The 24,219-nt window shown below is 56.5% G+C and overlaps 9 protein-coding genes and 2 non-coding genes across 11 annotated transcripts; 5 read left to right on the top strand and 6 right to left on the bottom strand.

The window, feature by feature from the left end:
- Positions 1-111: 111 nt before the first annotated feature.
- Positions 112-3,983, top strand: B0T15DRAFT_121046 (mediator complex, subunit Med5). The gene is made up of 6 exons (XM_062861626.1): positions 112-1,010; positions 1,065-1,312; positions 1,367-1,429; positions 1,484-1,999; positions 2,053-2,587; positions 2,641-3,983. The coding sequence occupies exons 1-6, from the start codon at positions 314-316 to the stop codon at positions 3,807-3,809; spliced, it is 3,228 nt and encodes a 1,075-aa protein (XP_062724641.1). The 5' UTR covers positions 112-313; the 3' UTR covers positions 3,810-3,983.
- Positions 3,984-4,849: 866 nt separating this feature from the next.
- B0T15DRAFT_121039 (uncharacterized protein) lies at positions 4,850-6,988 on the top strand. Its single transcript, XM_062861625.1, has 3 exons — positions 4,850-5,525; positions 5,604-5,769; positions 5,834-6,988. Exons 1-3 carry the CDS (start codon positions 5,276-5,278, stop codon positions 6,744-6,746), a joined length of 1,329 nt encoding a protein of 442 aa, XP_062724640.1. The 5' UTR covers positions 4,850-5,275; the 3' UTR covers positions 6,747-6,988.
- B0T15DRAFT_121129 (FMN-dependent dehydrogenase-domain-containing protein) lies at positions 6,971-9,240 on the bottom strand. The gene is made up of 3 exons (XM_062861627.1): positions 7,709-9,240; positions 7,386-7,427; positions 6,971-7,257 (listed from the first exon to the last, which is right to left on the bottom strand). Exons 1-3 carry the CDS (start codon positions 9,072-9,074, stop codon positions 7,097-7,099), a joined length of 1,569 nt encoding a protein of 522 aa, XP_062724639.1. The 5' UTR covers positions 9,075-9,240; the 3' UTR covers positions 6,971-7,096.
- Positions 9,241-9,407: 167 nt separating this feature from the next.
- B0T15DRAFT_491409 (uncharacterized protein) lies at positions 9,408-10,133 on the bottom strand (the record flags this gene model as incomplete). The annotated part of the gene is made up of 2 exons (XM_062866775.1): positions 9,408-9,801; positions 9,919-10,133. 2 exons carry the CDS (start codon positions 10,131-10,133, stop codon positions 9,408-9,410), a joined length of 609 nt encoding a protein of 202 aa, XP_062724638.1.
- A 57-nt stretch (positions 10,134-10,190) lies between these two features.
- On the top strand, positions 10,191-11,870 carry B0T15DRAFT_500609 (uncharacterized protein). The gene is made up of 2 exons (XM_062867374.1): positions 10,191-10,852; positions 10,926-11,870. The coding sequence occupies exons 1-2, from the start codon at positions 10,669-10,671 to the stop codon at positions 11,735-11,737; spliced, it is 996 nt and encodes a 331-aa protein (XP_062724637.1). The 5' UTR covers positions 10,191-10,668; the 3' UTR covers positions 11,738-11,870.
- Positions 11,871-12,978: 1,108 nt separating this feature from the next.
- On the bottom strand, positions 12,979-14,643 carry B0T15DRAFT_121012 (14-3-3 domain-containing protein). Its single transcript, XM_062861624.1, has 2 exons — positions 14,604-14,643; positions 12,979-14,536 (listed from the first exon to the last, which is right to left on the bottom strand). Exon 2 carries the CDS (start codon positions 14,206-14,208, stop codon positions 13,309-13,311), a length of 900 nt encoding a protein of 299 aa, XP_062724636.1. The 5' UTR covers positions 14,209-14,536; positions 14,604-14,643; the 3' UTR covers positions 12,979-13,308.
- A 1,460-nt stretch (positions 14,644-16,103) lies between these two features.
- On the top strand, positions 16,104-16,185 carry B0T15DRAFT_t62. Its single transcript has one exon. It is a non-coding gene; the product is annotated as a tRNA-Ser (tRNA).
- A 1,652-nt stretch (positions 16,186-17,837) lies between these two features.
- B0T15DRAFT_491406 (uncharacterized protein) lies at positions 17,838-18,109 on the top strand (the record flags this gene model as incomplete). The annotated part of the gene is made up of 2 exons (XM_062866774.1): positions 17,838-17,988; positions 18,084-18,109. 2 exons carry the CDS (start codon positions 17,838-17,840, stop codon positions 18,107-18,109), a joined length of 177 nt encoding a protein of 58 aa, XP_062724635.1.
- Positions 18,110-18,510: 401 nt separating this feature from the next.
- B0T15DRAFT_120984 (sterol-sensing domain of SREBP cleavage-activation-domain-containing protein) lies at positions 18,511-22,787 on the bottom strand. The gene is made up of 4 exons (XM_062861623.1): positions 22,777-22,787; positions 22,373-22,720; positions 19,901-22,308; positions 18,511-19,815 (listed from the first exon to the last, which is right to left on the bottom strand). The coding sequence occupies exons 2-4, from the start codon at positions 22,402-22,404 to the stop codon at positions 18,752-18,754; spliced, it is 3,504 nt and encodes a 1,167-aa protein (XP_062724634.1). The 5' UTR covers positions 22,405-22,720; positions 22,777-22,787; the 3' UTR covers positions 18,511-18,751.
- A 523-nt stretch (positions 22,788-23,310) lies between these two features.
- Positions 23,311-23,392, bottom strand: B0T15DRAFT_t53. Its single transcript has one exon. It is a non-coding gene; the product is annotated as a tRNA-Ser (tRNA).
- Positions 23,393-23,566: 174 nt separating this feature from the next.
- Positions 23,567-24,129, bottom strand: B0T15DRAFT_525529 (uncharacterized protein). Its single transcript, XM_062868849.1, has one exon. It carries the CDS (start codon positions 24,053-24,055, stop codon positions 23,792-23,794), a length of 264 nt encoding a protein of 87 aa, XP_062724633.1. The 5' UTR covers positions 24,056-24,129; the 3' UTR covers positions 23,567-23,791.
- Between the last annotated feature and the right edge of the window lie 90 nt (positions 24,130-24,219).

Genomic DNA, 24,219 nt, shown 5'->3' with positions numbered 1-24,219 from the left:
GTCGTAAAATCGTCGTGTGTGCAATGTGTCAATTGGAGCACTAGCGCGGCGGCTCGTGGAGCCTCAATTGAGGACCCTTGCCAAACAAGGAGCTTTGACCCCAGCTATGCACATATCGAGATTCCGTATCCGTACATACATACAACGTACCACAACCTTCCCCAGCTGCACCACATGCTATTGTTCCAACCCGCAAACATCCAAACACAACGAGCATGCGGACGCCTCGACCCAGCATTGAAATCGAACAACCCCGAAGCTTTCTCCGCATTTACCCACCCGATTGCTAGCAGACGACATAAATGCAACGAACATGGACTTGGACCCAACAACAAGAAGCTTGCGTGCCTCCGTAGCCAAGTGGTCCGGGTTCGTGCGCCACGCACTGCTCAAACGCCTCGACCCGGAGAGGTTCGCTGCATTTGCGCCCATTCATTTCTCAGAGCACCCGCTCCCCCCGCTCCTCGTCGCCGACATCGTCATCCGCCCGACCCAGCCCGGCAAATACAGCCTTGACCCGCGCGCGTTCCGGTACTTGGAGGTCTTGCTCAAGCAGGGTCGGGTTGACACCGCTTCTGTGTTACGAGCGCTGTGCAAGTACTCGTCCATACATGCATGGGTGCGCTCGCCACAGGATGCTGCCGCGTTGCCGGGGGACGGCATCAAGAAGGAGGAAGGGGCAGAGGAGAAGAAAAGGCCCGGGATCGCGAGGTATCAGAACTCGTACCACATCGAAGAGGCTCTCCTGTGGCGACTCGCGCAGGCCGTGCACCGAGGTACTGGGATCAAGACGTCCAAGAATGTGATCGAGGTGTCCAAGGTGCTGGTCAAATGGATGGCGCTGTTTGCCGAGGCCGCTGCGGCCTTCTCCAGGGAGGCGTTTGGCTCTCTGCAGAGCTTGCGGGTAAGGGACGAGGCGGAACGCGCGAAGAACGCTCTTGCTCTTTTCGCCTTTGCCTTCAGCGAGACCCCGGTTGTTTTGTCCGTCCTGAGCCGGCCGGTGTGTAAAGGTAGGGAGCATGTTGCACTTCGAGCTCCAAGGGGCGGAGCTGACAGTTCCATAGGCATCTGCAAGTCGCTCTCGAACAGTTTGCGGGCATTCATGCCGTGCATAATGCACGTGATGCCCGACGTAGCTGGACGGTTAGAGCTGTTCCGGACCGAAACGCTCTGCAGGTTCCTGCCATCGGACAGAAAAGAGGCTGAACTGAACAGCTACGTGGACAATCTCATAGGCCTCGACAGCTTCCAGGTACCCGAGATACCGGTTGTCAATTCTCGAGCCGGCCTCTATATCTATCTCAGTGCTTCGGTAAGCGTTGGTGAAATGGAGAGCTGGGTGATCTTTGCTGACTGGCTGACACAGCTCGTGGGACGACCCATGCTTGACGACGGCGCCCTATTCACCTATCTACACAACAGATACCAGGTTCGAACTCGGCGATACTAATAATCGTGATGTTGCTACTAACACACGCCCTAGGGAGACATGCAATCAGCGGCGGTGCAGCTTATCCTGGCGTCATTTGACGTTCTCGCAAACGCCGTTTTCCGCAACGAGGGCCTCAAGACCGGCCACTTGCTTAAATCCTACGTGGTCAACAAGGTGCCCTTGATCCTCGTCTCGCTGGCCAATGCATCAACCATTTACCCTTTCAACCCGGAGATGTGCATCACGGAAGCCTTGGGTCAGGTGGATACCAACGTGTTCCCGACTCTATCCGGCATGTTCGAGATGTCGAACACCAACTCTTCATTTCACGATTCTGTGCGCCAGGACTTCTGCTTCTCATGCCAGCTCCACGGATTGCTCTCACAGTCAGCGATAGAAAATCTGCTGGGCGACATAACTTACCAATCCTTACCGGACGAGGGCCGTTATGTAAAGGACATCCTGGTCCAGTCATGCCTCCAAGATGTGGACAAAACGCAGAAGCTGATCGGGGAACTGGAGAACATGAACGGAAACGTGGGCGCTGCGGCGCAGGCCGTCATCGAGGTACGCATTTGCTTTCCCTAGCGGCTCCAAGTTTGTTACTGACGCTGCAACAGGTGATTGGCAGCCTCTGTCAAAATAAGGAAACGATAACTCTCAGCAAGTTGTGCAGTCAACTTGCTACCAAGCCCTTGTCCTTGGACGTCCTCCTCCTTTTTGATAAGCCGCAGAAGATCCTACATCCGCTGTGTGAACTTCTCGACAATTGGGCTGGATACGAAGAGGACCAAGGCGAGTACCAGCTGGTGTACGAAGAATTTGGATCTATCCTTCTTCTACTTCTGGCATTCGTCTACCGGTACAGCCTGTCTGCCCCGGATCTCGGCATCCGCTCGCCCGACTCGTTCGTGGGGAAGCTTTTGAGCGGCGACAATGTCTGCCGCCCTCTAGAGGAGCTCAGCGAGCAGCAGAAATCTCACCTGAACGGTTGGATCCACGGGCTGTTCGAGGCCGGCGTTATCGGAGACGAACTTATGGCGTCGTGTCCGCCCCAGGACTTTTACTTACTAATGCCCACGCTGTTCCACCAGATCGTCCTCGCACTGAGCGCAGGGCGTCTGACGGATGACATGCTCAAGGGCGGCCTCGAGTGTACGTTTCCCATATTGGAATCCCGCAGTGAGCACCGGCTAACTAGTAGATAGATTTGGTGGGTGTCCTGCTGTTGCCGTCCTTGGTTCCGGCGATCCTGTTCTTGTCGAACCAACTGTGGGTGAGCGGACCCCAAATTCAGCCTGCGATTATCAAGATCCTTCAGGCCATTATTCGACCAAGCTCGATCTCCAATGAGGCGTCAGCTGTGTTGTCATCAGTCCTCAACATCGTCGCCAAGCCGCTCGAACACGCGTTGCGCTCCTACCAGCGCCAAGATCCCACGTCCCAGGAGGTTGAGCCGCTCCTGCGCGCCATCAAGGAGAACCTCTTACTCTCCCGACGAACCGGTGGCGCCGATCACACTGAGCTCGAGTCCTGGACCAGTACACACCAGGCCAACTCCTCAACCGGCAGCTTCATCCCCCAAGGCGGCCTCTCCGCCGCCATCCGTCACACCGTCCAGAACCTGGTTCAGTGGGCCCAGCAGCCGCCCTTAACCGGCATTTCCGCCACATACACGCATCGCCAGACCCTCGCAGCCCTCAAGATGCTCGGCGCGAAACGTCTCCTCTCGCTCCTGGTCGAAGAACTCAAGGGCTTCACCGACACGACGCAAGCAGGCATCGCTTACGACGTCGTCACGGCGATGATCTGCGCGCCCGACGTGACCAATGATTCCTCACTAACTGCCGCTGCCGCCGCCGGCTCTCCCGAGGCCATCGCGCCGCAGCAGAGACGCATCTCCCTCCGTGAGGCGCTCAAAGCCGAGGCAGACGACTGGCGCAAACTCCAGAAGTGCGATCCGCTCATGGCGGAGACGGTCGTGCGGCTCTATCGGACAGTTGAGGGGCAAATGGCGCTGCCGCCGCCGCCGGCTTCCGCAGCCATGCTAGGGGGACAGCCGGAGCTGGGTGGCTTGGGGGTCGATGTGAGCGGGGATGTGGGTGCGTTGGGGGATGCGATTGCTGCCGCGGCGGCGGCCGCCGGGGAGCATGGACATCACGATGCTATGAGTCTGGATGCGACGGGTCTGGATGCCGCTGGCGTGTCGGATCTGGGGGCACTATCCGGGGCGACGGGGGATTTGTCGCAGGTTGGAGGGTCGACTGGAACAGCAGGCGGTGGCCTGGATTTGCCGGGGGGGGATTTCTTTGATGGGTTAACGGGTGCGAGCGAGTTCGGGGCCGAGTTCTCGAACTGGGATATGGACCTGGGTTAGGGATCCAGGCGACATGGCAAATAGGGGGTATCCGGGTGTCAAGTGGTTCCGGGAGCGTGATGTGGTGAGCCAGGAGGAATGCATACAAGCGGAGTTTTTCTGAAAGGGGAATTTGGGAAGGACATTTACATTGTGGCGTTTTCTGATCCAAGGGTTACCAGCTAAACCGGTGCACTTGATAAAGTATGCTCGCTATGATCTGCGAGATATAGTATCATCAGTCCAGTTGTTAGATCCAATGCTACGCGAGTTCAATCTCGATCTCTTGGTAGGTTGAATCAACCCTTTCAACCCTGCTCTTCAATGCTACGTAACCCACGTCGAGCCCACTTCGGAATAAACATTGTATGTGGGGGAAACGGGTGGCTGGATCATTGGTGTTCAGGCTGTGCATTCATCAGTCGGAGTTCTCTGCCCGCTTTGCTGCGCGGGGGAATGAGGCAGTGAACAACACAAAGGGGCCTCGAGTCACAGCAGGAAGTCCAACCCGCGTCGCGCAGACCTCCTCTCCTCAGCTCTGCAACTGTCGGCCTTTCCATGGGTTCCATTACATGCACACCGACAAACGTTCGGATCCAAAATTTGTCTCAACTTTCAACGCACCCCCATTATGATTTAAGGACGTGAACCTCTCTCTCAGCCTTGCCGGGCAAAAAGCATCCAATCGTCAACAAACACACCTACATAAATAGTAGCACCTCCCTCGGTTCGCATTCGCTCCCGTCAATTCATCAGGCCATCCCGCCAAGCAGCCCAATCGCTTAGGTATTAGCCGGACAGCTTGTCTAGCGCCAAGATGCAGCCATCCCCGCGCCGTGCGCCACCGATGTCCGTCTTGGGCTTAACGCGTCGATATTTCTCGCGTGCTGCGAAGCCGGCCTGCGGCTGATCGGCCCTCTCCAAGCTTAGGCGTTTTTCAGCGGGAAAAAGGAGGTGTTGATGCGGACGGTTCCGTCACTTTTTGGATCCCCCAAAGGATCGTTCCTGAATCTGTGGATGGTTCTTGATGTTGTCTACCAACATTGCGGATAGGTTTTCGATGTGAAAACAGGCTCCCTCTCTCCCTCCCTCTCTCTCTCTCTCTCTCTTCGCAATACATACCCCATTCTGTCTGTTCTGGATTACGACCGCCGGCTGGCTTTCTCGCCAAGGACGCACTATCAGGGGTTCCTAGCTGGATCCATCGCGGGCAGCGCGCTCCAATGACACGGCCGTTCCCCCCCATCCAATATTGGGCCTGGCGTTCAGCTGAAGGAATGGCGTGGCTCCGGGACAGAGCCTCATGCTGCTCAAAAGCGGGACGCAGCCGTTGGTTGCTGGGCATCCAGATGCCCGGTTCCTCTCTTTTGCAAAATTCCTCACAAGGTCCTCGTCTTCCTGTTGGGAGTCGCCTGAGTGCTCGACCGTTGTTGACCCTCCACAGCTCATAACGGGTTCACTTTGCTCCCTTTCTTCCCTCCCGGACCATGAGCAGGGCCCTTCGCTGCGCGGCCTTGAGCTGTGCTCTTGGCCTCGCTGAAGCCAAAGCGTTGAAATGGGGTGCGGATGCGGCAACATGGGTTCCCGCTCGAGAGACGGTGACGTTTGGCGTTATGTCCAGACTAGGCATGATCGAACCAACTCCGACACCCGCCCCTTACCCGCAGGGTGAGCCCAGGAAGGTGGAGGCTCGAGGCACGACAGATAATACCTGCGGGTATATGAGCGGGATATTGAGTGAGTTTTGGGGACCCTGCCTGGATACCTCTAGAGAGTACATGGTTGGAGAGGCATGCTGATGACATCGGTATATAGCGTCATCACTATATTGCGATCCAACCGCGTCTTGTGTATACAACGAGTCCAATATGCACATCGGATGCTGCGATGACGGCGAGACCAGGTGCCCGATTTGGACGACGTGCTACGACTCCACGGACAGCGCGAAGTATACCACAAGAAACGGCCTGACGCTGTGGTGGTATGTCGTCTTGATGCTTGGGTGTGATTTGATCAACGTACGCTCCCATACTAACCCGTCACAGCGGCCAGTCCGAATATCCTCACTGCTTCACTCATACCTACGAAGACCAAGCCCTCAAAGGCTACACCGTGCTCGGCTGTGCTGTAGCCGGCGGGACAGGAAAGGTCTGGTACAGCCCTACCTCGAGGCCCAGCAGCAGCGATTCAAGCAGCACCAGCAGCACATCTTCCATCTCGGACCCTACTTCGACCTCCAGCTCTCCCACCACAAGAGCCGCAGCCGCAACGGATGGCCCTAACGGCGGGTCTAACGGCGATTCCAATTCCGACGGCGATTCCAACGGAAGCTCATCGTCCTCGACCCCAGTGGGACCGATCGTCGGCGGTGTCGTCGGCGGCCTGGGCGCCGTCGCGCTGATCATCCTCGGCATCTGGATGCTGATGCGGCAGAGGAAGAAAGGAAGCCAAGCAGCAGCCGCGGCGGCGGCGACGCAGCAATACCAGTCCCATGCGCCTCCGCCTCCCGGCCCCGGCCACCAGGACCCGCACATGTCGCAATACTACGGCGCCGCGGCGGGCGCAGGCTTCAGCCCGATGGACCCCCGCGCGAGCATCGCCAAGCCGCCGGCCTACGCGGGCGCAATGCCGCATAGCCCCTATGGGTCGCCGGGGCCCGATCAGGCGGCGGTCTCCTCGATGACCAGCTCCCCGCCGCACAGCCCTTCCCCCGCCTATCACCCGCACGGTACCCCGTCGCCTCCGCCACCGCAGCAGCAGCCGGGGCAGTTTGGCCAGCCGCAACCGCAACCGCAACAGCAGGCATACGGAAACGTGTCGCCTGGGGCGGCGTACCCGCAGCAAGGACAACCGGGATATGGTGCTGGTGGAAACGGGTATCCGCAGCAGCAGCAGCAGTATACGGCTGAGCTGCCCGCGACGAGGGGGGATGGAGAGTTGAGGGAGTTGCAGGGCTAGATATAGCGGTTTGGCATTAGGGGCTTTGTTTTTGGCAGTTACGTGTCCATGATCTTTCGAGCAAATTTTGTTTTGCATACCGTAGGAGTGCCTGGGTAATTCTCGCTAAATATAAGGTAGGTAACTGTGCTGACGGGGTATCGATAGGTAGTGGGATATGGACACACTAGGTACAGAAGGGTATCCAGTTGAAATAGGAATCAAAAGAAATTTTACGTACTATATCATAATCTACGTGGTCTCAAAACAACCCACACGCGGGACTGCCACAATTCAAGTTTGGAACTCAAGTCGTTTGACTATTAGGAGAAGCTCAAGCCAAGAGTCATTCAGCATCAGAACAAGACCCTTCAAAGCTTGCTCCTCCTCCACTTCGCATATGGATGCTCCTCGCTCAGATCCGCGGGCACCAGATGATCAACCGCCCGCGTGTTCAGCAGGCCCGGGTGCAGCTCATCCAGCCGGGTGACGCCGCACATCTTCATGGTCGTCACCAACTCATCGTTGAGAACTGGTTCCGGTCAGTCAGTCAGTCAGTCACTCAGTCAGTCAGTCACGTCACCATCAGCGTCACCGTCACCCACAGGACCAACGAAGGTAATTCCGGATCGGGGGGATCAGGAAAACCGCAGAACTTACTCTCTAGGACTTTCCTTACGCCGTCTTTGCCCCATCCCAAACCTGCTCGCAAAACACAGGTGTTAGTTAACGTTACTCACCTTTTCTTGAAAAGTTATTCCCCTCCGGGGTCCCGGTGTGTAAAAATCCTTGGGGGCGTTTTTTTTCTTCTTTTCTTTTCTTTCTTCGTTTTCTTCTTCTTTTTCTTTCTTTTTCTTTCTTTTTCTTTCTTTTTCTTTCTTTTTCTTTCTTTTTTCTTTCTTTCTTTCTTTCTTTCATTCATTCTTTTTTTTTGAAACCAAGATAAATGAAGAAAAGACCGCAGGACATAGTACAATACATACCATACAGAACCCCCCTGCCGACCCCGACCCCTTTCGCCCCGAGACACAGCGCCTTGAACACATCGGTCCCGCGCGTCACGCCGCCCTCGACAAACACCTCCACCTCGTTAAACACGCGGGGGCAGCACCGCTGCAGCTCCAGGAGCACGAGGACCGTCGCGGGGCTGGTGTCCAGGCTGCGCCCGCCGTGGTTCGAGATCACGATCGCCCGCGCGCCCGCCTCCGCGGCCCGGACCGCGTCGGCCGCCGTCTGGATGCCCTTGATCACCAGCGGCACGTGCGGCGGGAGGAGAGAGCGGAGCCAGGGCAGCGTGGCCTGCCACGTCAGCGACGGCGAGATGTACGACGCCATGAGTCGCCCCAGCGCGGAGCCTCGCTTGTCCGAGGACGGGGTGAGTGGCGTGGCCATGGGCGTTGCTATTGTTGTGGTGGTGGTGGTGGCGGTGGGAGGGGGTGGAACGCGCTCGTCGGCCTCGCGCTTGCCTGATACCGGGGCGTCGACGGTCAGGAAGACGCCTTGGATCTGGGAGGGGGTGTTGGTTTTGCTTCCCGTGAGGGATTGGAGGAGTGAGGCGGTCTTGGATTGGTTCTTGTCCACGTAGAGCTGGAGGAAGACGGGGTGCGGTTCGTTACTGTGGTTGGCGGAAGAGGGTGACGAAGAAGAAGGTGGATCGGGACTGGGGTGCTCTGCTGCTGCGCGGACGACGTCGGCGACGGAGAAGCTTGCGCTGGTGCTGACTACCTGGGCAATGCCGCCGAGCTCTTTGCAGGCGCGCGCGACCTCGAGCTCGCCCTCCGGATGGACCGTCTTGCCGAGCGAGGTTGGCGAGACGAAGATGGGAGAGGCTGCGGCCCGGCCGAGGATGGTGGTCTCGAGGGAGACAGGGGCGGACACGTCGACCAGGACACGGGGCCGGAGGGTAATCTCCGAGTAGGTGGTGCTATTGCGGCGGTGAGTGTGGCAGTCTGTTGCTGCAGAAGAGATGAAGGCGAGCGTCTTGGGCGGGAGGAAGGTGTGGGCGGCCAGGCGGAAGTCGTTGACAGAGATGAGGCGGGATAACGGTGGTTTTGGCGCTGCCTTGTTGGGCAACAGCATTGTTGACGGGGAGACCGGCAGTGGCGAGGAGAGTCGGCCGACGTGTTTGGACTCGGGGAGGACGGACTTGACGAGGGAGGCGGAATGCACGGCGTTGTAGGCGGCGGTACCATCGCCGCCGGCGTGCTGGAGCAGAACATCCACGCCGCCAGGATGGGTCGGGGCAAACTCGGTGAAATCGTAGATCTCGCCATCAATGGCAATCCAGAGAGACGCCATGTTTCTATGCTGGGAAAGCTCGGCGGGGCTTATTGTTATTGTTGGCGGCATTGCGAGTGTTCGATGCTATCGAAAATGCGAGACAAAAGAAACAAGACACGCGGCATTAATAATGAAATACCATTAAAACTCAAAGCGACAATGTTGATAATATGTGACGCCATGAATTAGTCTCCTTAGCGCTCCGGACCTCGGCTGTGTACGCCGGAGCAGGCCGAGACTGCGGCGGTTCGGGGGGATTATACCCGAGGTGTGGGGCTCTCCGCTTGACGTCGGGGGCGGAAGCCGGGATCGACTATCCGTACAACCACCCCCCGAAATGGAAGGAGCGCTCACGTAGTGTAAGGTGTGCTCAGGCTCTCGGAGAAAAGGTCAATTGGATCTTCAATTCTCACCTGCCAACGCCTTCTGAATCAGCGTCGCTGCCCTCTCGCTCAGCTGCATGCCCAACGCCAGCTTCCTTCCGTCGTCGCTCATCTTGGCCCATGTCTTCCTGAGGATGTTGATCATCTTCTCCTCGTCCATCTCGCTCTTCTTCTCGAAATCGTCAAACTGGTCGTCCAGGAACACCAGACAGGCCACATCCTCGAGTACCTGGGTCTCTTCGTCGGCCTTCAGGTTCTCCTTCCGCACCAGCGCCGCGACCCGCTCGACCTCGTCCTGCGCTAGTGACGGCTGGATGGCCGGGGAAGACGACAGCAGCTCTGCGACTTGCTCTGCAGCTTGCGCCTTTTGCCTCGCACGCCAGGTCAAGTAACCCGCGCGCGTCATGGGGTAGCTGGAGCGGGGCAGTTCCCAGCTGTAATGAACGGAAGACATGGTAAGGACTTAGCGGATGTAAAGGAACGGAGAAAGGGGTTCAATTGACGGAGTGCAATTCCCGGGGGAAACACACCGGCGGAAATGCTGTGCCCGGCAGGCGAGCTGCAGCGCGGGCGATGCATCCGGCTTGCGTGAAGCTAGCCAACGAGTCATTTTCCGGGCATAGTGAAGCTCGTACGGGATCGGCCCATCGTCGCCCGAGATTGTGTTGGGGTCTTTCGCGTGTGCTTCGTCGATGAGCCTGATGGCCGTAGCATAGTTCGCTGCGAGGGATCCGGCAGCGTCCATTTTCATTTTCGGAGAGTCCAAGGGGCTTGAGTGAGTGGTGTTTTGTGACTCGTGTGTGTAGAGAGAGATAAGGGATGATTCGTCTGGCTGAGTCAGCAAACCGACAAGTATCTCGGCCTGCCAAGGACTTTTACCACGAAGTACGAAAAGAGCTCGTGCTACACCGAACATCCAGGGGACGCCTGCTGCAACCTTGAAAGACAATACTCATGGAAAAGCAAAACAGCCCTAACTCTCTACGCCAGGGTCTCCGGGACATACATTCAATAGCATGCAATGAACCGCTGACGTGTCACAACCTGGAAGACCAGTGATTCGGGAAGTCACAGCATCTGTATGTAGCTAGGCTTCATATACGACTTATATGTCTCAACAGGTATAAGACAAATCCAGCGCATTGCTTCCGGAGCAGGACATCTATTTTTCTCATAAGTACCCGTGGGAGGCCGCTTCAGTAAAGCGAGGATAATAAGCCCACTGCCTGCCAGCCCCTGTTTCTCATCTCCCCTTTGGACCCTTTGAATACAGTCATAAAATGTCTTCACGATTCCACAAACGAAGCAGCAGAGCCAACAGCTCCCCGAGATGGACCTGCTGCAAGTGTTCTGCCTTCAACCCGCGGGGCCGCCACACATGCGATGGAATCCTCCCGTTTCACGACGTCTATGACAGAGCCTGCAACCACTGGCGTTGTCCCGGATGCCTCTCATCGAACAACGGTACGCTCGTCAAAGGGGTAACCCCCTGAGTCCCACAAGTATTGTGGTGAATAACCAATCTAACTCCTGACAGAAAACTCAGCCCGACCCGACGGCAGAAGTGCACCAGCGCCGCCGCCGCCACCACGACCACGATCACCACGACCACCACCACCAACCGCAGTCTACACGGCCTCAAGCTTTCCTCCCCCTGAGCCAGCAGCCTCGCAGATCCCACAACAAAATCCTCTCCTGTCCCATTATTCCTCCCCTCACAACGCTCTCCCACACACGCCATCCTCCCGCTTCTCGTACACCGCAGCGTACCTACAAAGCGCCGCCTCCCGGCCAAACAGCATTACGTTCGCCGAGGCATTCCCCGCGCCCACGTCGGCGCCCGTGACCGACCCGACTGCTGCGCTGGGGAATCTGCGGCTGGACTACTCCGCCGGAGGCTGCTACCACCACCACTACCACCACGACTATGATGAGCACGAGGGCGAGGAGGGCCTAAATGACGAACAGTCGTTGGCCCTGCAGCTGCCGAGGCAGAGGAACGGGCCAAGGGACGGGGTGACGAAACGTAGCAGAAACGGAAAGGATAGGGATACGGTAAGGTACCACAACTATGGCAATTCGAATCTGGGGGATGAGGTGAGAAAAGGCAAGGAGGGAAACACGGAAACGGAGATAGAAACGGAGATGGAAGCGGAGAGGAGAAGGAGGGAGAAGGGGAAGGGCAAGGAGACGGACTTCGGTCCGTCACAGTACCAGTACCAGTACCAGTACCAACCCCAGTTCCAGCATCCTGTCGGGTACCGGCCTGTCACGGTGGAGGACGCGTTGGAGGATGAGCATGCTGGCTGCTACTACCGCGGTGATGATGAGATGGAGGAGGAGTGGTGAGGGGTTACCCAACGTGTTGGGCTGACTCGGTGGTTTTGTTGACTTTGGAGTGGAATTCAGGGGCAAGGGGGTTAGGGTTGTATTGTACCTGGCGGTTGGCCCTCTTTTCGGTCGCATGCTGCTTGACTGTCTGCTTCGTGCCACTGTGCTTCGAGCTTTGCGTGAGATACATATGCCTTATATACAGTGTGACATGCTTCCAAGGGTACAGCAAACCTTCGGTCACCTACTGTACGCCCCTAAGGTCTATACACCGAGGACATTTTCTTCACGATAGCGACCCGTCTCACAGGCTGGGGTACGATACATCGAGCATTTACATTGCTCTTTCCACATTTCTCTTCCTAACCGCAGCGCCCTGGAGGCAGGCACTGCTCTTGTACAAACAAATAATCAGATCTTCCTCCTCCCAACCCCCTCTGGCTGGGCCAGAACACTTGGACCCGACACCCGGGACACTCTTTCTCACTCTCTCCCTCCACACCTCGTCGAGGCAGATGAACCTCCAGCCCCGCCGGGTGCACGTGGAGAGGATGGTTACCGGCAACCTGCAAGCAAGCTCTGTTGTTTCTCCACGGGGTCAAGTCAGTCCACATTTCCTCTAAAAGTGCCTCGGTTCTCTCAACGTCGCATGCATGTACACATGCGGAGTTCCGGTTGGCCCGCCTGCATCTACATCCTATAGGGCTCGCTCAACATCTGGCAGAACGAGCAGACATGCCTCGCTACCATTGCCACGAGGCCGGGCCAAGAAAGCTGAATGTAATCCCCACATATCTATTAAAAACAGCCACAACGTCCACAGTTGCACCCTGTTGAACACTCTGCAATGTCCTCTCGCTGCGCTCGCTCTCGGGCTTAGTTTGGCTTGTCCAACTCTAAAATGCCAGCGCTTTCCCCTCCCTCTCTGATAAGGCTCGGAGCAGGAAAGCAAGTAGGGCGGGCTGGCAAGTGATAGACCCCGAGAATAAAACTAGGCTGTCAAGACACCTCAAAGTACAATCGGCTCCATCCAGAAAGACACCGTCGTCTGCTGCTGACGTTCCGGGTATCACAGAGAAAATAAAAGTCTAACAGGAAAAGAAAAACAAGGCCTTGAGGTATGCAAACCTTGTAACACCACATGCATCCAACAAGCGCTCAATACCCCGCTCGTGTGCTGGTATGTACAGACAGGGGTTGGTCTTCGTCTTCGTAGATCAGATGGAATGATACAGCGGCGCAGCGATGATTAGAGAGGTGCGGCTGGCGTGTATGAAAAAGGTGCCGTGAGACGAGCGGCGGCCAGTCGAACTCGCAGCAGTGGATGTTGCCTGGCAAGTTGGAGCTGCGAGGAACAAAAGGGCTGAACGGCTGGATTATTCTGCTGGTCGCTGCCGTGGAAGGCGCGGAAGTTCCAGTGCTTCTTCGTACGCATGTGCTGCGGCTTCTTTTATAGCGCGAGCCTTGATGCGGCCGCGCGAAGGGTGACTATGCCGAGAAGATGAGGCTCGAAACATGCGAGGCCGTCAGGAACGTGAGGCGCTTGAAGCTGGTCGGTGTCTGGGCCCGATCGCGGCTGCTCGCTAGCGCTATATCATCCCCGGCGGTACACTTCTCTCGGCGTCGTCGACCCGTAGTGTCCCTTGTGTGCCCGGACTCGAGCCTTTGTTCGATCCAAGTCCCCGCTTCATCATCTTCCCCAGCACCGTCACCAACTCGCAGGCATCGTTAAACATGTCGTTGTCGATGCCCTCGGTGGCCTCGTAAACCTCCGCAATGGTGTCCTTTGCCAACTTACGGCTGCCCTCGGCGTCGTGAACGCACTCGTAGAGAAAGGCGGCGTACTCGGTCTTGACCGAGAGGCGGAGCGAGTGTGACCCCCATAACAACTCCTCAGCAAGCTGGACGGCCTCACGGAAGTATTGGTGTGCTTCCGGTAAATAATCCCCAGGCTTCATCAGAAACGCTGTAGGTGGTGCCGGTCCGAACCCTGGGGGAGGGCCTACCGGGCCACCCTTGGACTTAAGCCCACCCTGGTCATCTCTCGCAATCCCCTTCCCTTTGTCGACCCGCGTTGACGGGAAACCTGATACGGACGATGTGGACTGACCCTCAGGCGTGTTGATGACGCTCATGGTCGATACTGGCGGGGTGTTGTGGAAAAGGACAAAGATGTGATAGAAGGAAGCGCGCAGTTTGTACGCTAGGACCTTCAGCTCGACATAGTTCCCAACCATAGGCAGAACGTATTGCTGCAGCAAGACCAGTCCTTCGCGTGACAGCCAGATGATGTGGCAGATCAAATCCAACGCCTCTGCTGACTGAACACCATCCTGTCTTCGCTGCTTCCGTGCTTTGATCAGTTGGTTCGAGAGATTGATGGAAAGGCCTAGGATCCTGAACAGAACCGACGCGAGGAGGGGATTGTCGTTTTCAACCGCCTTGGCAAGTTTGCCGAGAAACTTCTGGTCGACTTCGGAGGAAGCCATGTAAGACGTATTCCGCCAGGTGGCAGTCAAACAGTCTGAAAACCGGGTGGCTAGAGATGCGCCGTGAGGTTACCTCCGACGAATGATAGTAATGACTATCGGAGAGACCGCGTTCGAGGTGCGAGATACGCCCAATTGCCTCCCCTCCAGCAAAATCAATCTAAACGAGTGAATTCCGGTCGGTTTGCTTGGATCCCGCATCAGTTGAGTATAAGCAGCTCAGGAGACGGCGGGAGTTAGGGTGGAGCCTGTTGAGATGCCTTGCACTTCGAGACCGCAAACCAGCGCTCACCGACTCAGTGAGTTTGTGCCGGAATTACACACAAAACTGCAAGCGGTGAATCAGATGATTGAGTACCTAGGGAGCTTGGGTCCGTCATTGGATGAGTACTGACCAATATGATACAGCGAAACGAGCAACCGCGAAAAGAGGAAATTTGTACAGGGCGGGCAAATGATAAGCCGGCGACCGCGGAGGGTGACCGTTAACACCAAAGCGACCCGGAACAGAATCGACGCTCGAAATTAGGATTGGTAGGCATGAGGCTATTGACGCAGGGCATGGCGGCGTTTCCGTGCGTGCATGTGTGTGTGTGTGTGTGTGTGTGTGTGTTGAGCGAGTGAAGGCCGGACGTGGTGTTTTACCGGTGGCTGAGATGAAACCGAGCCCGCCTCCCCCGGATCTTGTGCAGCACAAACACGAGCGGGTTCTGGAAGGACTCCAGAAACGCGCGGGCGCGGGGCCGCGCAAAGAATGCTGACCGGGGCTCCTGCAAGCTCTTCTCGGGCAGCACGGTTCAGCTGATGAAGTGGACTCGGCGAGGCCTAACACGCTGCGCCAGGCCTTTGAAGACCAACAAAGTGGTGGAGCTTTGCGAGATGCGACAGCACCCAGACAGCGACCTGGGGCCGATTCGACAACAGCAGTGGGTCAATTGGCGGCGCGGCTCATGCCCGGAGCCGGGGTCGGAGCGCGCTCTCGATCAAACAAAGGCGGTCGTTGTATTGTACGGAGTATTACCGGCCTCAGTCAGGGTAAGTAAACAAGATCAGAATATCGCATGCTCCCGCCGGGTTTTGGGGCCCGGCAGTGTCTTAAAGGAGAGGTGCAGTACCAGAAACAAGGCACAGCGAGGGTCCAGTGCATGAACGAGAGACAGTAGTGGGCCCGCGGCCCTGGGGCGTCTTGCGGATGGGATGGCTTGATGATAGTTTGGACAAATCAACAACGACCCGACTCGGCGGCCCAGACTAGCGCACCAGATGACGCAGCCACAACAGACAATGCAAGGCAAGACGGAACAAATGCAGATCGCGACGACGGAGCAGGTTCGAGAAAAGAGCGACGGGTCCCATAGGGCAACGAGTGAGATGGGGTCCCAGGCCGGGCTGTTGTTGAAGGCGAATGGAAGCCGTTGGAGGACTTGCAGATGGCGCGCTGCAAGGTGAGTTGTCCACCGCCCTCAAATCACTTGGATGCAGGCCACCGGCCCCACGGGTCCATCCGGGCGGGGACAGCGAGAGATTGAGACGCGCGAGACGCATCAGACGCGATGCATGGCGGCAGCGGAACCCGGGGAGCCGCATGCGCCGGCAGCATCAGTTTTTAAGGAGAGGATCTGAGAAAGAGAAGAAGACCGGCTGGAAGGAGCAACAGGATGTGGGAAGGAAGGAGGGGTTCGAGCTGGCAAAAGAGGGGTTGATGAATCTGAGATTCGAGTTGCTCTCGTAAATGTTCTTACCCGGAACTCCTACAGGTAATTGCTGTGCACGGACCTCAAGTGGATTCAAGCGCGAAGACTGCTGGGCCAAGATCTTGCCAAGGTGAGAGAGTCTAAGAAAGCACCTTATAGGTTGTACAATCAAAAGAAGCTGCTCCACCCCTCAATACAAAAGGCGTGGTGGCAGAGTGGTCTAATGCGCAAGACTAGAAATCTTGTTCCTTCGGGAGCGTCTGTTCGAATCAGGCCCACGTCGTTGGGAGGGGGCAAAGCTCCTTTTTCGCCCAGTGTGCACTGTGCAGGCTTAGGTTGCTCCCCAGCCATTCATTTCCTTTCAAAACATCGTGACGCAGCCCAATTGGTGCGACTCATTGACAATAGCCTAGCAGCTAGGCCTTATCGATGGCCTCGCCCTGGCCTTGGATGATGCGGCCACCCTTCCACACCTCCCGGGCACAGTCCGCCTCTCGGCGTGTCGAATTTACACAACATCAAAAATGCGCACGTTTTTCTGAATGACAGCTCGGCGCGGGTTGCCGACATATGGTGAGATCAACTGGCGGTGAGCAACTAAGGACCCGCACCGCCAGAGAGGCGACCCAAAGCAAGGCCAGCCCAGTTTCAGCCGCTCAGCGCATTCAACAGCCTCAGCTCGAGCGGCTCATCTCCCTATTCCCGATTTGTAATCTTGTATTTCCAGTCCCTTTCGCGCGAGCTCAACCCCGCGAGTGACAGAGAGCGAAAGAAAGAACATAACCGCAGGACAATGATCTGATTGTCGAGTTTACGCAGTATAAGTACGATCAGGGGGTGTGTGGTTACCAACCGTAACATTGCATCTTGTAGCTCGCCCTGCACAGCCCTATGAGAAGACCGGTTCACACCGTCTCCGTATCTCAACGACCACTTTCTTTCCTTGGAGTTGGGGTCCATGCAGTGGCCAAATACCTATTCAGCCGTCGCACAGCAGTGGTCCAGCGCTCACTTACATTCCTATTTCGGAAGCTGATGAGGTCACAGCGATGATGGATATTGAGGTTTGACCAAGGCCGAAGGTTCAAGCAGCAGCTCTGGGCCGCACCATGTATCCCGAATCGGCCGCTCGTGGTTTTTGTATGTACGTGTAACACAAGTACCCGGAAGCTTTCATGGCACAAGCGGCCGCAGAATCGCTCCGGGTTCCCGGCGCCCCGCTTGTGAAAGGTTACCAGTCGCTTTATTAGCGTACTCGCATTCATCCTGACAACGGCGGTCTCCCATCCGTAGCCTCGCACCGGGTGTCACAAGGATTATTGGTCAGGCGAGCCAGCTCGGCCCTTCAGTGGCTCGTGCTGCCCAGGCTGGAGGGTCGTCTGTCAACACGAGCTACACACAACGCAGCGCAAGAGCTCAGCAGTAGATAAAGCCGTCAGCTTTATAGGCAGCTGGTGTGCGGCAGGGTAGAATATGCGCTGCATAGGTGAGGCGAGGCCATCTCGCCACTCGGCTCAGCTGTGTAGGTATATGTTGATGTGTGTGCTTAGTGATGGCTCATCCGGGTGGATTGTGTATAAGATGGTGCCTTGTTCAGGGGGGCTCACGAGTTCGGGGATTTTATACAACCAGCAGAGTCTTCCTACCCTTCTTCACTTGAGCGGAAATCTTGATCAACCCGCCGGCTTCTTCACCATTCCCCCATCGGGGCCATCTTCAGTCTGTCGAGGACGGCATATCCCTCGCCAGTTCAACATCACAATCACTGCTGCCACCGCCCACCACCACCACCCATCACGATCTACACAATCCCACACGGAGAGAAGCGAGAAAACCATTCCTTCGCACCGCCGAGCAAAACCGGGGGAGAGAGAGGGAGAGAGAGAGAGAGAATCAGAATCCCAAGCAGAATAGAAAAAGAAGAAGAAAGAAAGAATGTGCCGCTACTACGCCCACCTCCACTCTTGCAAGCACACCTCGCTCGCCTTCGCCGCCTTCTGCAACCCGGCATCCCTGATCCAGAACCCGTGCGGCGTGCGGCACATCTGGCAGACCATCCGGCTCGACGAGCTCTGCGAGGACTGCAGTAGGGGGGTCGTTGAGGAACCACAGCAACAGCAGCAATATCATCAGCAGCAGCACAGTGGTGGTGCTGGCGGTTATGGTTATGGGTATGGCCAGGGGAGGCGATGAAGAAAGCGGCATAAGGGTTGCTGCTTCGGGCAGCCCCCTCCTTCTCCCATCTCCCGCGAAAGCGGGACGCGTTAGGTGGCCTTACTGTTTGTTTTCACAGGATGTGATTTATGCGGTTGTGGAATTCTTTTACCAGAGGCCGAGTCTCGGTTGTGGTATCTCTGGCTATCGATGACTTCAATGAGGTTATGAACATGACATGACGGTTGTGCGAAGGAGAGAGGAGAAAACACCTGGATGAATTTCACGATGACATGACTTTTTCTTTTTTCTCCTTAGATAGCTCACCTCAGCAATGACCATGTACAGTACAGTAGTTAGTGTGCACGGCGAGCGGGTTAAGGTGGAGAGCTGGTAGAGAGGGAAGGCTAGTGAATCGAGATAAGATGATGTGTTCAGGATGTGTAAGGTTCTGCGAGCTTGATAGATGGAATGTTTGTCTTTCTGGGTGTATCTCTAGCACTAATGTTATTTATACGGGCAACGCAGGTCATGTTCTGCGAGCGACGTTGTATTAGGTACAATACGCTTTTAATCGGCTTATATATATATGTAAGGTATATACTGGTTCGAGCATTTTAATATCCCCCCAGTCTGCCGCTATCCTAAGGTAGCAAGTCCCGCTCCTGGCGCAACAGCAATTACATCTTTCACACTCAAGACCCACCACCACCGCCGCCGCCACCGGCTACCCTCCCCGATGGAGAACCTAACGCCTTCTTCCTGCGACTTGCAACACCCAACACCTGCATATCCGGGCCCATCCCCAGGGTCAGGCCCAAGCCCAACCCAAGCGACCCGTCCATACTCTTATCAAAATGCTCGTGCCCGACACTGACCACCTTCACCACATCTCCAAACCCGACTGCGACACTCATCGTGCCAACTCTGACCATGGGACCCAGCTCGGATATCATCAGGTTCTGGCGGTGATGTTGGTGGTGGTGGTGGTGGTGGTGGTGGCCACGCAGGCCCGGAGACGCTGCCATATCCGGTTCCGGCTCATCCAGCGGCCTGGTCTCAAAGTCACCGCTCGTGTCCGGGCGGTTGAGAACCCACGCTTCCCACTCTTGGGATGGCGGGCTGTGGGATTGGGAGGTGGAGTACGACGAGGAGGATGAGCTCGCTGTTCGTCTGCGCAGGCCTGGAAAAGCCGAGGATGCTACCGTTGGCGAGGACGATCGCTGTTTTTGTTTCCGGCGGATGCCGACGATGCTCCCGCTGGGGAGGGTTTCCCAGACGCCCGGGTCTGGGATGCGCTTGATGGTTTCTTCTGCTCGGCCCCATTGGCTGGAAGGGCTGCTGCCCGGCGACACCGGCGAAAAGGAGGTGAATGCGTCGGCCTCGGTTTCGGGCAAGTAACTGTGTACAACCAGCTCACCGGTTTCGGCACTGGTATACGATAATATCAGCGATGCGAGGCCTCGTCTTTGAGGGCTCGGGACGCAAATATGCTTTAATGTCCGCGGTCGCATCATCTCTGTGCGGAACGTGTGGAGAATGAGCGATGAGTCGAGATCTACCAAATCGACGGACTGCGAGCGGCCGATTAAATACATCGATATGGCCGAAACAGGCAGCAGGCAGTGAATGTCCTTTGCCTGCTGCTCCCCTTCGTGTTTGACTTCGGTCGACACCCACTCATTGGCCCGCTGTCTGACAAGGTGGATGCAGTTCTTGCGAGATGCCGTGAGGATGGATACAGAAAGAGTTTGTTGGCCTGAGAAACCGTGATCAGTACGTCGGAAAAAAAGCTGTCTTGAGAGCATGAAGCTGGAGATGTTCTGGGTGTCGTCACCACTTACGCTTTTCTGTAAACGAGACTGCCCAGACCAGGGGCGTCCTGCATATGACGAAGTCTCTGGTCTCCTCGCTCCCCAGTTGTATCTCCAGACCCACACCATTCCTTCTCACCAGCACTAATGACGGTCTTGCGTCTGGCGCCTTCGTCATGAAGAACGCTGCCTCTGGCCTGTGACCGCCAAGGTCGATATCCCTCGTTCCCGCCCACTGTTGCTCCTCAAGACTCCACAGAAATACTCTCTGCCAAGAGACGAGTGCCAACCATCTCCCATCATCGTCCATGGCCATGCTCAAGACCGGGAACGGATTCTCCAGCGGCACCTCCGGGTCAGAGAGCACCGGACTCCTTGACCCGGCAGGTACATCCCAAACTTGAATGGAGCGGTCGAGTCCGACCGACACTAGCTGGCCCCCGGGCGATGCGGTCAACATAGCAACGTCTAACGTATGGCCTTTGCTCATGGTCTGGACCGACAGTAGCGGTTCATCGTCGGGATGGTGTCCCGGTCCGTCTCTGGACTGGTCTCTTATGAGGTACTCGGTGAAAAGCCGGAGCGCAGCCAGAACGGTGAGCAGCCAGACAAGACACTGAGGAATGCGGTGGTGGATGAAATCGTATAGAGCGGGCAAGAACAGAGGCTCGCTCGTATCTGGCGTGCGGTCGGATCCTTTCAGCACGAAGACCAGCGGATCATAGACGCGGGCCACGTAGCTGTGAGCCCGTGGCTTGATGACCCTGATGACCTCTCTCGCCGTTTCGTGATCTTGAAGGCGCAGCCAAGAAGTCGGACTCCTGGCCTGATGGACGTCAACCAACAGCGTCGATTTGGGCGTGCCACTAGCCGCCCTCCACGACCAGCTGACGAGTTGATTCAACCACTGGCCGGGCCCCTCGGAGACGTAATGCGCCTGTGCGATAAGAACGAAGCCGACCAAGACGATGGTTCCTGCGATTCTCGTCGACAGAGCGGTCTCGCCCAGGCGGATCGGGAACATGGTGTTGATCCACGGCTGCCGGGGCAGCTCGGCGGCGTTGGCGAGCTTGCGTTTCAACGAGCTTTTCTCTAGCTCGTGGAGCTCTCTCTGCCGCACGTCAATGCTGAGGACCGAGAGGAAGAAAGTGGCAAGGTAAAAGAAGTCGAAAAGTGTAGCAATGGCGGCAAAGGTGCAGAAGGCCGAGACGCCCGAGTACGTCATCCTCGACAGGAGAATGAGGATGAGGAAGTTCTGCACCCGGTTGGCGACGGCGATGTGGGCGGTTGCGCCGAATGCATCCCCTATCCTGTTGCTGTTGCTGATGGTGGAGGACGTCATGATGACGGTGTTTATCAGCCTGAAGGAGTTCTCCATGCTGAGAACAAGAATCACGAGCAGGTAAGCATAGTAGGGTATGCGGGAAAGGTCGACCTTGAAGATGGCACAGACCGTGAAACTCGAGACGATGGACGCGGTGATCTGCACCACGATGGCGGCCATGAGACCGAGCCGCGACTTGACCGCCCGTAGCCTGGACATGGATAGCAACAGGTAGGATAAGGCGAGAAAGTAGGCGAGCGTCAGGATCGCCCACTCAGACCATGACATTGGCTGGAATTGGAATTCGTAAAGCTGATTCGAAGTACTCTTGCCGCCGGGCGGGATGATCTGCCACTTGCCATCGTGTTTTGCCGCCTGCGCCAGGGCTTCGGCCTTGCGCACCCACTGCCTGCCCACAGGCGAGTCGTGTAGGTGAATCAGGGTGATGACGAGTGCATCTGCTGCGACCAGCCGACGCTCCTCGAAGCGTTTCCCGCTGAACACGATCGAGTGGCGCAAGGTCGTGTTGACAGAGGTCGTCTGTGCCTTTCTCTCGTTGACAGTCGCCACAATGTCCTGGTCCGCGAGGATCTTGTCGGCCGAGCCAGACCAGTACTGGAGCGGCGAATGGAAAAACCACGACTGGTTAGTCAGGCCATTGACGATGTGGAATGCATCTCGCTGCCGGCGGCCCAGGTCAGCCTCCGGATCCGGCAACGCTCGAGGGCCGTATGGCTGGCGCGGGCTGAAGTCGACAGTTGGGCCGAGGATCTCGTCCTGCAACTCGAGGGCTCCGAGCAAGACATCGTGCTGGAGAGCCTTCATGTAACTCCCATGAACCCAGAGTGAGCGCATGATGACGTCGGGCACAACGCCAGCCTGGTCACTCAGGGGTTGCGCATCGGTCCAGACATGGTGTGGGAGATAGGAGACGCCACTCGCGAAGCTCGTCACATCGGTGGTGTAGAGAGAGGGGAATAGGTACAGAAAGAGGAAGACAATTGCCCCAGATAGGGGTAAGACAAGCTTCACATGGCGAGCGGTCCAGGTGCCGTACCGCGTAAAGGCTCTCCGCAAGGGATGAGTGGGAGCGAGCGCGGGCGCCTCGGTCGTCCTGCAACAAAGTCAGTCGGCACGGAGAGTTTGACTAAATTGTCAGGGAAGGCAATAAGACGCACCCTCTCAGCGGATAGAGGAGATACCACAACATAATAGCCTCGCGACTTGCATCGTCCGCATGGGCATGTGTCTTCGGGCGGAAGGAACCTTCACGGCTGCCGCACTCTCCTTGGGCTTGGGCCTCCCGAGAAAAGACGGAAAAGGTGGCAGACGAGCCCTTCGTCGCCCAAGCGGGAGTGCACGATATTCGCCGAAGCACAGGGCTGAAATCGGACGAGATGAGCCGCCTGTGACTTCCAGGTTGCGAGGGATGGACACGGCGCTGGAGCTATCAGCTGCAAGACATCCACATCTTCCAAATCCCAGGCCTCGGTAGAACAGGCACTAGCAGAACAGGCACTCGCCGCCTTCGGAGCCCAATTAGCAAAAGTCCAGGCGTTTCGATGCAGTGACTGATCCGTACCAATGCAGTGCTCAGGTCGTCGGCAAGGGGTGACGACAGTGGACAGCGAGGATCACCTTCTCGCAGCGGAATCGGACAATGCTGCAACCCGCACAGGAAATGAGGCTTTTGTGTTGACGTTGCACAACCCCCAAAACCTTGCCTGGGCCTCTCAGTAGGATTGTTTCAGAAAACGGGGGGCGTTGGAAAGGCTAGTTGGCAACTTCAATGCTGAAGGGCAAAGAACCCGTTGATGCAAGATTTATTTACTGATACTAGTAGATCCTCGAGACCGTCGTTGACGCTTGGTGTGGGGCATAGATGCAGGTTGATGCACTATTGATCCAGGGCTGACCATAATGGGAAAATCCAGAATTCGATTGATGCGCCGTTTTGCCATGGTTTTCCATTCCTTGAAAAGTATCTCAAACTCGCGCATGTGGAGAGGCTACGATAGGTACCTTAGGTATTGTACGATACCTACCCGACATGTAAATGGTTGCGGCCCAGCAGGCCAAAGATTCTTGGGCAAAAAAGGAACACCTCTCTTTTATACGACGTGGGCCTGATTCGAACAGACGCTCCCGAAGGAACAAGATTTCTAGTCTTGCGCATTAGACCACTCTGCCACCACGCCTTCTGACATTCGAGATGTCTGCCTTGCCTCGTCTACGAACATATGACCATAACTGGCTTTCTCGAGTAAAACACGCACGGACCCGTGACTGCGGCGCGCTTCCGTCGGCGAATCCCGAAAGCACGATGGTGCAACACGATGCTGTTCGTTATCAGTGCACAACCTACGGTATTAGTCTAGCGACAATGGTTCTGGTCTTAAATTCAGCAGAACACAGCAGAATCAGTAGCCTTAAGTATTACTTCAACGCACGAAAATAGAACAGCCAGCAATACTAGGGAGTCTTGTTTCTACACTGACTCCTTTGGGGGATTTGAGTCGGCAAGGAGAGCACGGGTAAGGCTTTGGAAGGCACCGTCGGCAATGGCATGAGTGACAGTGAGCGAAACGCAAGGGACTCTAACCGCCGCATACCGCACCCGGCGAGGGACTCAAGTTGGAAGAGCCACCTAGAAAGAGCCACTTAGGCACCAACCTAGAATACGTTGCAAAGAACATTGAAAGCTCGCTCCATCCACCCCGGCCAACAATAAATTCCCATCGACAGTTTAAGCGACTAAGGGTCAAGCAAGCACGCGGGATGGAATCGAAGGGAAAGGGAAGAAGAAAAGTAAAGCTTAAGACGAAAGTAAAGGAGTAGAAAGAAAAGAAACAAAGAGGCATGTCCAAGAAGATAGGCACTGCATTGACCGCCGAGTCCGCCGGCTGAGGTCGATGTTCATGTACAGCTTTTTTTGGTTGGAGGAGCCGTCCTCGCATCCCACGGTGACGGATCTTCGGGGAGACCCGTTCGATGAATGGCACCCCTCGGAAGTAAGCTGGCTCAT

This window comes from Chaetomium strumarium (assembly GCF_033439665.1).
Source record: "Chaetomium strumarium strain CBS 333.67 chromosome Unknown B0T15scaffold_2, whole genome shotgun sequence".
NCBI classification, from domain to species: Eukaryota; Fungi; Ascomycota; class Sordariomycetes; order Sordariales; family Chaetomiaceae; genus Chaetomium; species Chaetomium strumarium.
Note: the sequence above shows the minus strand (reverse complement) of the source record. Positions and strands in the feature narration are given on the sequence as shown.